At 54.8% G+C, this 12,141-nt stretch overlaps 1 protein-coding gene and 1 non-coding gene across 2 annotated transcripts; both read left to right on the top strand.

Moving 5' to 3' along the window:
* Positions 1–1,297: 1,297 nt before the first annotated feature.
* Positions 1,298–10,972, top strand: EEF2 (eukaryotic translation elongation factor 2). Its single transcript, XM_060007442.1, has 15 exons — positions 1,298–1,426; positions 2,416–2,630; positions 3,540–3,721; positions 3,813–4,024; positions 4,525–4,703; positions 4,798–4,903; positions 5,416–5,529; positions 5,779–5,917; positions 6,037–6,232; positions 6,871–7,129; positions 7,575–7,682; positions 8,487–8,840; positions 9,078–9,260; positions 9,343–9,475; positions 10,248–10,972. The coding sequence occupies exons 1-15, from the start codon at positions 1,424–1,426 to the stop codon at positions 10,439–10,441; spliced, it is 2,577 nt and encodes an 858-aa protein (XP_059863425.1). The 5' UTR covers positions 1,298–1,423; the 3' UTR covers positions 10,442–10,972.
* Positions 4,383–4,447, top strand: LOC132423777 (small nucleolar RNA SNORD37). The gene has a single exon (XR_009519085.1). It is a non-coding gene; the product is annotated as a small nucleolar RNA SNORD37 (small nucleolar RNA).
* Positions 10,973–12,141: the final 1,169 nt, after the last annotated feature.

Raw genomic sequence — 12,141 nt, 5'->3', positions numbered from 1 at the left:
GGGATAGTGACGGCAGTCTTCGATTAAACGAAATCAGGGCTGTGATAGCGCTTTACAAAGCAAAACGCGCAAAGCCTTTGCGGAGAGAGGAGTGCATAGGCTTAGAGTCCAGATCCGAACTTGCATGGCTTTTTACAGACGCACATCTCCTCTTCTCCTAGCGCAGGGAAAGCACTGCAGTCCCCCTCTTTTTGACAGAGTGAATTTAGGGGAAGATTTACTGAAAGGGGTTTATTTACGCTAATGAGAATATCATTAATTGGTGCAAGAAATACTTATGAGTGCCTACTGTGTACCAGGCATTGAGCTGGGCTCTTTACCAAGAATAAAAATACTGAATTGAATGCCAATTCGTTCTCTTGAGCCAGAGATCTGAAATACAGCTGTTTCTTAGGGTCATATTAGGACACAAATGCAAAATAGTCTTCCTGCGCCTCCCCCTGGAGAGAAAATGAAGTAGAAAATGAGATTGCGCATGTAGAAAAGCGCTTAGCCCCGTGCTTGCGACAGGGCAAACCAGTACCTGAAATGTGTTTTATTAATAGTAATGATAGCTAATTAAAAATAGCTGACGTGTATTGAGAACTGTGTCAGGCACGGCGCTAATCCCTGTACATATACTTAGTGAATTTTACTCTCCCCCTGTGAGGTCGTACTGATGACCCCATTGTGCAGATAAGGAAACTGAAGAATAGAAAAATACGAGTATCTACTGTAAGAACACTTAAAGTGGTGGAGCTAATAAGGTGTTTTGTTCACTGCTATATCCACAACACCTATAGCAGTGCCTGGTATAGTAGACGCTCGATCTGTCTTTGTGGAATAAATGAGTGATTAATACCTGCCTTTAAAAAAGCTTTTTTTTTCTTGTAAATAGACAGGTAGTTGCAAAAATGGTACTGAGAGGTCCTTAGTACTCTTACCCCTGTACTGTCATCTTACCTAACATCAAGCCGAGGAAATTAACCTTGGTGCAATCTACAGACCCTATTAATATTGTAATCTGCTTTTAATAGCAGTGCTTGGCAGTTTGCAGACTGATGTAGTTGCTATGATATGGTTAATATTCTCAGCTAAAACGGCTCTTCGCTTTTTGCACCTAAGCATTGCATCCGGGAGGCGTGCACCCTGCACCGGGCGGACCACGCCCCAGGGAAAATCCAAGTGTGGAACGCAGACCCTCTATATTAGAGCAGCGGCGCCGACGCACAAGGGTTACCCTGTGGGAGGCCGTCCATGCGCCTGCGCGGGGCGTCGCTTCGCCCCGCCCCAGAAGCGGGGTCAGATGACCCGCCCAACCGGCGTCGGCCTATAAAAGCTCGGGTGTTGACGTCAGCGTTCTCTTCCGCCGTCGTCGCCGCCATCCTCGGCGCGGCTAGTTACACTCGGATCTGCCTGGGAGAATCCACCGCCATCCGCCACCATGGTGAGCAGCGCTGTTCAACGGGCGGCCTGAATCGGCGGCGGGGCCTCCGTAGGGCCGGCCCTACCAGGCCTGGAGAACTGTGGCCTCCCTGACTGAGAGGAGACATGGCGGCGGCGGCGGGGCCGGCGGGCTCGGGGCTGGGGAAGCGGCTGCCGCCATGTCTGCGCGATGCACTGCTAGCCGAGCTCCGCTTCCGGGGGCGCCGCCGCCTCCAGGACCCCGGGCCCGGCTGGAGCTGGGGCGGAGGCGGGGCGGGGGGTATGATGATGTGGCAGACGCTGTAATGGCGGGCGCCGCGGTGCGAGCGGGGAGAGGGGAGCCGCCTTATGTAACCCGTGGGCTGGGAGTTTGAGTCCGATTTTCTGTCGGGAGCCGGGGGAGGCAAGGAAATGGCAAAAGGAGAGAAGAGTAAGACCTTTAGAAGCGTCTCGTCTTCTGACGTTGTGTAACCTTGGTCCTCCCTGTACCTCCCAGTTGTGAACACCTGGAGGCTCGTGCCTGTTAGGGCTGCGCAAGCCTCCCACCCGACCGGGGGTGGCATATTTAAGAATCAGGGGCAGGGTGCGTGGCTCTACCTGATTAACCCCCACCCTGCACAGCGAGAGGTGACCTTGGATTTTAAAGAGGCCCTTTGGTTGGGGGAAGGCTGGGGGTATAACCAGTGGCAACACAGTGGGGGGAACTTCAGCTGGACCCTAGATACGTCAATATACTATAAAGGAAATCTGCTGTCATTCTTTGAGACTTACTCCCCAGTACTCATTCTGGGTTGTGACAACCAGCGTCTGGCTTTTCAGGGACGGGGTGAATTGCACTTTTAAAGGGGTGTCAACAGAGAAAGGGGGATCTGGGTGGGAGTTGAGGCAGCGCCAGGACCAGCTCCCTCTGGCCATGGCCTAGCAGTCTCTATTGATCAAGGTCTCAGTGCCAAGCCTCATTCCTGGAGTGCCGGGCCATCCTGAGTCGTCCCCCCGCTCCCCCCCGCCCAGGTGAACTTCACAGTAGACCAGATCCGGGCCATCATGGACAAGAAGGCCAACATCCGAAACATGTCCGTCATCGCCCACGTGGACCATGGCAAGTCCACTCTGACGGATTCCCTGGTGTGCAAGGCGGGTATCATAGCCTCCGCCCGGGCTGGGGAGACCCGCTTCACTGACACCCGGAAGGACGAGCAGGAGCGTTGCATCACCATCAAGTCGACGTGAGCAAAGCCTTGGCACCCTCTGGACAGGGAGGGGGGAGGTGCTTACTCTGAGTCCTTGGGCGGTGGGTAGGGAGGACAGCCAGTAGCCAACCCTTTCCTGACAGGTTTCTGGGGAGATGAGCACATTGGGGCTGGGTTTTTGGACTGTGAGAGACAATGGGGCTTCAGCTAGTGAGATGGGAACCTTTGTCTCCTGTGGGAGAGGCACAGTGATGGGTGGTATTAAGGGGATTTGGAGAGGAGGGGGGCCGAGGGGCTCTTGGCATTGTCTGGAGAAGTCTGGGTGGGTGCTGCTGGCATCCAAGGATGCTGGTAAAGGTCTTGCCTTACCTATGGTGGCTCCCTGTGAGTTTTCTGGCCCCAGATGTTAAGAGGGTGAGAAAACCCCCCTCCCCCGCAAAAAAAAGAAAAAAAAGAGGCTGCAACAACAGTTGTTTTCATCTGGTAACATCTCCTTGGTCATTGGCTCTGAGACTCCTTTCAGCTGGGGAGGGAAGGGTGAAAGGTAGTCTTTGGGGTTTCTGGATCTTGCCTGATTGTGTAGCAGCTCTTTGAAATCAGGTGTGTTGAGCCTGAGAGGAACCAGGTGGACTCTGGTACCATTGCACCTGTACCAGGGAGGTGGTGGTTCCCGGCAGAGGGTGCTGCAGAGGTAAATGTCCCTGGATAGGATAGCTCTTGTGTGGGAAGTCTGCCGTTCATCTCTAGGGATGAGTAATGCAGGGGGAGGAGACAGGTTGCAGCATCTGTCTGGCTTTTTAGTGGATTACAGCCTCACTTCAGGATCAAGAGCATCCACCCTGACTCCCGTGGGCAGGAACCTGATGGACCACAGGGCTAGTGGGAACAGGTTAGGAGCCAGGCTGAGGTGTGCCTCCATCCTGGTAACCTGTCGCAATCTTTCAGGGCCATTTCCCTCTTCTACGAGCTCTCAGAGAATGACTTGAACTTCATCAAGCAGAGCAAGGATGGCTCTGGCTTCCTCATCAACCTCATTGACTCCCCTGGGCACGTGGACTTCTCCTCAGAGGTGACAGCCGCCCTCCGTGTCACCGATGGTGCCTTGGTGGTGGTGGACTGCGTGTCGGGTAAGCAGCAGGCTTCCCCACGGATGGCGGGGAACCTGGGGCTGTCCCCTCTTTGGCCGACGGAGACGCTTCATCCCCTGCTGGTCCACAGGCGTGTGCGTGCAGACAGAGACGGTGCTGCGCCAGGCCATTGCCGAGCGCATCAAGCCTGTGCTGATGATGAACAAGATGGACCGGGCCCTGCTTGAGCTGCAGCTGGAGCCCGAGGAGCTCTACCAGACCTTCCAGCGCATCGTGGAGAATGTCAACGTCATCATTTCCACCTACGGGGAGGGCGAGAGCGGCCCCATGGGCAACATCATGGTAAGATTGCCTGACTGCTGAAGTCGGGGTCCCTTGGCGGATCGCCGTCTCCTGCTGTGTTCCTAGTACCCCCTCCCGCTTCTCCCACCGGGTGGGCAGCATTCCTCATGCAGATTGGAAGGGTTGTGGTTTTCTCCTTCAGGGCTGCCCTTGGGAAACCACTGTTGTGAAGCCATGGCCTCCTGGGGATTCTTGGGAGGTTGGAAGGTGAGGTTGCCAGGAACCTTGGAATGGCAAGAAGGCTGGACTTCGGTGGAGGCTGTGGGGTAGCAGCTCAGCCTGCTAACAGAGGGGCATGGGGCAGTGCCTGTGGCATCATCGCACACCCTGTCGTGATGGGGGCAGAGCTGGGCACCCTGTACATGATGACTAAAATTTCTTCACTTTGACCTGACGACTGTTGAAGAAATCCAGTGTCTGAGGGCCGGGGTGCTTGGGGGCTTCATTGATGTGGTTTGTGTCCAACTGTCCCAACTCACAGCTTTCTCCTGCTCTCTCAGATTGACCCTGTCCTCGGTACTGTTGGCTTCGGGTCTGGTCTCCACGGCTGGGCCTTCACTCTGAAGCAGTTTGCAGAGATGTACGTGGCCAAGTTTGCTGCCAAGGGTGAGGGTCAGCTGGGGCCTGCCGAGCGGGCCAAGAAGGTGGAGGACATGATGAAGAAGCTATGGGGAGACCGGTGAGTGCTGGAGACACAGCCCAAGTGTCCGTGGGGTCCTTCACACCTGCATCCCCCCAGATTCCCCTAACTTGGGTTGAGTCTTGTCTGACAGGTACTTTGATCCAGCCAACGGCAAATTCAGCAAGTCAGCCAACAGCCCAGATGGCAAGAAGCTGCCGCGGACATTCTGCCAGCTCATCCTGGACCCCATCTTTAAGGTGAGCTGGCGTGTGCTTGATATAGGTAGGTGTCCCTAGGGCTGTCCTTGGGTTCCCTGAGAATCTGGTACCCAACCTGCTGCAGCCAGTAGCAAGATGCCGTGGGGCAAGGCAGGGCCAGGCTGCAGAGGCAGCTCCTGGGACAAGGATGAGGCAGCATGAGGTCAGAACGCCCTCAGGGTTCCACCCTGACAGGGAAGTCTCCCTGCCCCCTGGGCTTCATCATCAGGGGGACCATCAGCCTCCCTGACTGGGCAGCAGGTGAGATGAGGTAGGAGGGTCTAGGGTTTGCAAGCCTGTGAGTTTAGTGAGTGTATGCTCAATATCTGAAAATAGGAAGGGTTTTTTTTTCTTTTAACAATCTGTCGAGAAGTGTCCCCGTGATTTGCTTAATTGGGTCAGGCCTTTGGCGGTAAGTGAAGATGGCCTTTAAAGCTCCAGAGCAGGAAGCAGGTAGCTTCAGGCTTCCAGTATGTTCCCAAACCCACTTTGCCATGTCTCTTGGGTGTCAGGTGTTTGATGCAATCATGAATTTCAAGAAAGAGGAGACGGCAAAACTAATTGAAAAACTGGATATCAAGTTGGACAGTGAAGATAAAGACAAAGAAGGCAAACCACTTCTGAAGGTGAGTGGAGCGACCATCCTGTGAGTCCCCATCCCAGCTTGAGTGCCATTTTCTCAGGTAATCAGACAGCTGGCTGTAAGGGTTTCAGTCAGGGCTCCATGCTGGGCCCAGGCTTATATTAGAAGTATCACCAGCAGGAGCTCTGTCACCAGCAGGGATGGGTAGGAGACATCAGCTGTTTTACACTGTTCTTCTAGATTCTTTCTCAAGTCATTTTTTTTGTCCCTCTTTCACATCCCCTACTTTTAGGCAGTGATGCGCCGCTGGCTACCTGCCGGGGATGCCCTGCTGCAGATGATTACCATCCACCTGCCCTCCCCTGTGACGGCCCAGAAGTACCGCTGTGAGCTCCTGTACGAGGGGCCCCCAGACGACGAGGCCGCCATGGGTACGTGGGGTGTGCCTGCATCCTGGGGTTAGAACGCCGGGCAGAGCTGCAGAATTCTGGAAAGCTGAGCTGCCAGGGAATCAGTTTCCCCTGTGGGGGGTTCCTTTCTCTCTCCTCAGGCATTAAAAGCTGTGACCCCAAAGGCCCTCTTATGATGTACATTTCCAAAATGGTGCCGACCTCTGACAAAGGTCGGTTCTATGCCTTCGGCCGGGTCTTCTCAGGGCTGGTGTCCACTGGCCTGAAGGTCAGGATCATGGGGCCCAACTACACGCCTGGGAAGAAGGAAGACCTATACCTGAAGCCAATCCAGAGGTGAGGTGCTCCGTGAGGCAGAGGGTGCCCAGCAGCCTCCCTTTCGTCCCTCAAGCCAGTGAAGGGGGAAGGGTGAGGGTTATCTGAATGTAGACTTGGCCAGGGGAGGCCCACCAGGAAATAGTGTCTCCTTCTCCCCACTAGGGATTCACAGTGAGACACAGCCCGGAGTTGGGAAGCAGTTAGGCTGAAATTATGGTGGCAGCATACATTTTAAAATACCCAGAGAATAGGCTCTGACCCTAGAGATGTCATGTGGCGGGTGGCCACCCAGTCCAGGTGTGGGTAGTGGGAAGAGCCTCCATTCCTGCTCGTTCCTCGGGGCCCTGACTGTATTGCGACCTGCGAGTGCCGCCGGTTTCCCTGTGGCACGCATGTCTGGCCTGGGTCAGGGTGCAGAGTCCTGCACAGTGCACGTGTTAGTGAGCAGGTGGCTCTGTCCTGGTGTGCAGGAGCCAAAACTGTCATTGAGACCTGGGTCGCAAGATAAGTTCAGAGCTTGGCCCAGGGTGGGGTGGCACTGCCCCTTCAGACAGGAAGACAGCCGCAGGCTCCAAGACAAAGGAGGCTTGTCTTTGGTCATTTGGGGATCTGCCACCCCAGTGCCGATGCATTGTGGCCTTTTGTGTCTCCCCCAGGACAATCCTGATGATGGGCCGCTACGTCGAGCCCATCGAGGACGTGCCTTGTGGCAACATCGTGGGCCTGGTGGGCGTGGACCAGTTCCTGGTGAAGACAGGCACCATCACCACCTTCGAGCATGCCCACAACATGCGGGTGATGAAGTTCAGCGTGAGCCCTGTCGTCAGGGTGGCTGTGGAGGCCAAGAACCCGGCCGACCTGCCCAAGCTGGTGGAAGGCCTGAAGCGGCTGGCCAAGTCGGACCCCATGGTGCAGGTGGGTGGGCCCCGGCTGGAGGCGGACACCTGCGGCAGTGGTGGTTTGTTGGCTTATGCCGTGTGGCTGAGCCGAAAGATTCCGCTGGCTTCTCACACAAGTAGAGATTCCGTGTTGAGAAAACCAGCTGTGCTGGGTACACCTGCCCTGGTAGAGGTGCTGCCCTTAATTTAAATGGTGATTTTCCACCCAGGAACCCGATTTCTTTTGTAGGCTGCTTGGGTCTTTACAGGCTGGTTGTGCACGGAGGGTCCTTACAGAAGGTTAATGTTGAAAACGAGTAAAGAGGATCCTGCTGTCTTCCCCCCAAAACCCCATTTTGGGAGTCTGCCTTTTCCATCTGGAGGAAAGCTTGGAGCCCGCTTTCTACCTGTCCCTAGAATCCCTTGGGTTTCCCGCATTTGTCCCGGGGTCTGTGCTCAGGCTGACACGTGGCCCTTTTCAGTGCATCATTGAGGAGTCCGGGGAGCACATTATTGCGGGTGCTGGGGAGCTGCATCTGGAGATCTGCCTCAAGGACCTGGAGGAGGACCACGCCTGCATTCCTATCAAGGTGAGGCCTGGCGCTGCTCTGGTGGCTGGAGGCCCGCTGTCCTCAGGACGGAGGGCAAGGCAGGGCCCTGGGTCCAGGCTGGGCTCTGAGGGGCCCATTGACTGGGCCACTCAATTCTCTGTCCTTCCATCCGTTACTGCCAGCTGATATGTGCTGTCGTGACACCAGCTTAGATGCGTTGGCAAGGCTGGAGTGTGAGCGGTCTGCTTCTTACAAATTTTTTAAAAAGCTCTTGGGAAGTGCAGACACTGAGGCTTATGTAGCCGGCCCCACGCCCAGCTGGTGCGTTCTGGTTTCCATTCTCCTTTTTTTTCCCCACAGAACTGAGCGCAGATCTGTGTTTGTTCTCAGACGTGGATTTGGGTTTCTTTACGTGTGGTTCTCTTTGTTAAGCTTCTTTTTGTTTCTCTACTTATAGGAATGAAATTTTCTTTTTTCAGGTACGGTGACAGCTTTTCCCCATTATTCTCTATATTAGAAAACTAATATGCTGGGGTGTGGGGTTAGGCCTAGCACTTGTATCTTTTGAGATTTTTTTCCCCAGTTAATACCGCATATGTGGAGTTTCACTGTTTCACCAGCCCTCTTGGCAGCGGGCTTCCTTCTACAAGGGAGTACCTGCACACCTCATGTTTACACAGAAGACGTGCATGGCTCTGTGCCGCCAGATCAAACTCGCTCTGTTTTCTGTGCCACTGCCACTGTTAAGTGGGCCTCGTTATTAGGAAGACCGTCTGTTAAGATGCCTCTCAGGTGTCTGGTTCCTGTGGCAGACCTGACCTGACCTGCATGCTCCTTTTGCAGAAATCCGACCCAGTTGTCTCGTACCGAGAGACCGTCAGTGAGGAGTCTAACGTGCTCTGCCTGTCCAAGTCCCCCAATAAGCACAACAGGCTGTACATGAAGGCACGGCCCTTCCCCGACGGCCTGGCCGAGGACATCGACAAGGGCGAGGTGTCTTCCCGCCAGGAGCTCAAGCAGCGGGCCCGCTACCTAGCTGAGAAGTACGAGTGGGACGTGGCCGAGGCCCGCAAGATCTGGTGCTTTGGCCCTGATGGCACCGGCCCCAACATCCTCACTGACATCACCAAGGGCGTGCAGTACCTCAACGAGATCAAGGACAGTGTGGTGGCCGGCTTCCAGTGGGCCACCAAGGAGGTGAGGGGCTGCTCAGGCACAGCTCTGGTGGGTTTGTCACTGGGGCGTCCTCCTGTCCTTGTTTCCCTGTTGGCAGGGTGGGGCTGTGGTCCTGCCTCCTGGGAAGGGGACCCTAGGGAGGCTGAGATGGTCCCTGTCGGTGAGACCTAGAGGAGCTGGCACAGACAGTTCTGGCTGACCTGTTCTCAGGAGCTGCAATAGAGGCGGTTTCTTGATGGTGTTCCCCTTCCTCCATAGGGGGCGCTGTGTGAGGAGAACATGCGGGGCGTGCGCTTCGACGTCCACGATGTGACACTGCACGCGGACGCCATTCACCGCGGTGGCGGCCAGATCATCCCCACAGCCCGGCGCTGCCTGTACGCCAGCGTGCTGACTGCCCAGCCCCGGCTCATGGAGCCCATCTACCTTGTGGAGATCCAGGTGGGGATGCCTGGCCCCCCCAGCTGCTGCTCCCGGTCCCACCCTGCCCAACAGCTGCTAATAGCCCTTCTTTGCCTGACAGTGTCCAGAACAAGTGGTTGGTGGTATCTACGGTGTGCTGAACAGGAAGCGGGGCCACGTCTTTGAGGAGACCCAGGTGGCCGGCACCCCCATGTTTGTTGTGAAGGCCTACCTGCCTGTCAATGAGTCCTTTGGTAAGTGCCAGTCTGGTGTGGTCCTCAGATGCCTGCTGCCTTTGGGGTGGAGCCCAGCAGACATTCAGCCCATCTGGTCTAGGACGGGACGCATTTCTTTTCTTTTTTTTTTTTATTATTTATTTGGTCGTGCTGGATCTTAGTTGCGGTAGGCTTGCTCCTTAGTTGTAGCTCACGGGCTCCTTAGTTGTGGCATGCGAACTCGTAGTTGTGGCATTCATGTGGGCTCTCTAGTTCCCTGACCAGGGATTGAACCTGGGCCCGCTGCATTGGGAGCGCAGAGTCTTAACCACTGCGCCACCAAGGGAAGTCCCAGGGGCCCAGTTCTTTCTTGTTGTGCATGGCACAGGGTGGGTCTGATCGGAGCTGTTGCTTTCTGCATCGCAGTTGTGGAGGAGGAGGTGCCTGTTTCTCATTTGGGCCTCTGGACTGTTGAATTAGGGGGAAGGTCCTTGGGCCTGTAAATCTAAGAGCAAAGCCTGCAGAGAAGCTGTGCTGGAGCCCCTGGTTCATCCTGAGAAGGAGCAGGTGGAGACCAGAGGCCCAGGAAGGGCCAGCCTTGCCCCACTTATTAATCAGTAGCCTTTGAGGGAGCCTTTGGGTGAGGGATAGGATAATGGGCCTGACATCTGACATGAGCCAGGTAGTCCAGACTCAGTGATCTTCTGGTGTGGTGTGGGCCTGTGTTCCCACCTTCCCCTCCTGGCCTCCGCCAGGGAGCCGTGAGGCTGCCTGGGCTGCCCGGTGAGCGCCGTTTCTGTGCCTCCTACAGGCTTCACCGCTGACCTGAGGTCCAACACGGGCGGCCAGGCCTTTCCCCAGTGTGTGTTCGACCACTGGCAGATCCTGCCCGGTGACCCCTTCGACAGCACCAGCCGCCCCAGCCAGGTGGTGGCAGAGACGCGCAAGCGCAAAGGCCTGAAGGAAGGCATCCCGGCCCTGGACAACTTCCTGGACAAGTTGTAGGCAGCCTCCCCGCAGCCCGCTGCCTGGTGGGACTCGGGCGCAGCCCCTGCACCCAGGGACAGGTGACCACAGCAACAGCCCCACATTCTCCACGACACCTTGAGGCTGTCCAGACCCAGTAACGCTCTGCCTGACAAGTTTCTGGGGCCCACTCCGTGCCATCGCTCAACATGAACACTTGATGCCGTTTCTTTCGATATTTATTTCTAGATTTCAGACGCAACAGAAGTGCCCTCACGGCAGGGACTTATCTGGCCGGTAGGGATGGGGGAGGAGATGGGACACCCAAAGCTTTTTTGTTAAGAGGGAAATTCACGTGTCCAAAAAAAGTTAAAAATAAACGCATTAAGAGGTTTATTTGGGTAAATGGCCTGCAGTGGATTTTCCTCCGGAAAGGGGGAAGGAACAGGCGGGTAGATGTTCTCTTTGGACAGAAGCTAGAAGGCAGGAAATCCTGTGCAGTGTCACCATGAGCACCTCCAGCTGTATTAGTGCCATTGGAATAATAAATTTGATATGGTGGTGATCGTGCATGCGTGTCCATGGTCCTTCTCCATCCGCTCAGGCTAGAATGAACTCCCTGTGCCGGTGAGCAAGGCCATTGTTTACGCTCCAATACACAGTGTTCAGTATCACCTCCAAATGTCCAGGGCTGAGGCAGAGGTCCGTGAGACTTCACGTGATCCAGGCGAGTCCAGTTGTCCACCTGTCACGTGGGGCCAGCTGGTGGAACTGTCCTACATCTGTGCTGTTTGCAGGGGCAGCCACTGGCCTCATGTGTCTACTGAGCATTTGAAATGGGGGTAGTGCAAGCCCAGGACCGTTACTTTTAGCTGTAAACATATTTCCATAGTTTCATGACGCTGGTGCTGTCTTAGCAGTCAGTGCAGGCTGGGAAAATTGCCCATGTGCTCAGCTTTGTCCCATCAAAACTTCCCTGTGGTTACTGCAGTGCTGACTAGCACCCTGGGGGCTGACTTGTGCCTGGGTTGTGGGAGGAGCCTCAGTCTAACTTTCATGCTAGGAGCCGCTCTTTGAACAAACAGCAAGGATTCCTTTGTAGGATTCTCTGGATTTGTCTATTCAAACTTTACCCTAAAGATTTGTAACGTTATGCGTGGGTTATCACTCTACATGCCTGTCCTCAGGAAGGCGGATGGGGACAATGAGGTGCTGGTGTGGGGTTCCAGGCCAGGAGGGTGGCCATTGTGCTCCCAGGCTGCCCAGACCTATACCTCCACTAATATGTGTCTTGTTAAGGTATGGAAAGGGGAGGAAAAGAGCTGTAGAAACCTGATGAACGTTGCCTAGAGCCAGATGACCAAAGTCAACATCAGTGATAAGTCAGGATGATACTATGGACCCTTGATAAGGAGTGATGAAAATGGCACTGTATGGTCTTCCTAAAACCCGTCACCCCTCTTTAACCACAAGAAAGACAAATCCCAATTGAGGGAGTAGACCAATCCTCAAAACTGTCTAAGTCATCAAAAACTGGGAAGTGTGAGAAGCTCAAAGCTCAGAGGAACCTAAGGAGACATAACTAAATGTGACGCGGGATCCTCAAACAGGAGAAGGACATTAGGGAAAAACAAGGAACTCTGAATAAAGTACAGACTGGTTAATAACGTATCACTCTTGGTTCATTAATGGTGACAAATACAAGATGTAATAGGGGAAACTGGATATGGGAGAAAGTG

The sequence above is a fragment of the Delphinus delphis genome, chromosome 3 (genome assembly GCF_949987515.2).
Source record: "Delphinus delphis chromosome 3, mDelDel1.2, whole genome shotgun sequence".
In the NCBI taxonomy this organism is placed as follows: Eukaryota; Metazoa; Chordata; class Mammalia; order Artiodactyla; family Delphinidae; genus Delphinus; species Delphinus delphis.
The sequence above is the reverse complement of the archived record's forward strand: the minus strand, read 5'-3'. Positions and strand labels throughout refer to the sequence as shown.

Coding starts and splice junctions, on each gene's coding strand:
- EEF2 (XM_060007442.1), top strand. Junction 6,233..6,870: donor TACCTGAAGCCAATCCAGAG/GTGAGGTGCTCC, acceptor TGTCTCCCCCAG/GACAATCCTGATGATGGGCC. Junction 7,683..8,486: donor ACGCCTGCATTCCTATCAAG/GTGAGGCCTGGC, acceptor CTCCTTTTGCAG/AAATCCGACCCAGTTGTCTC.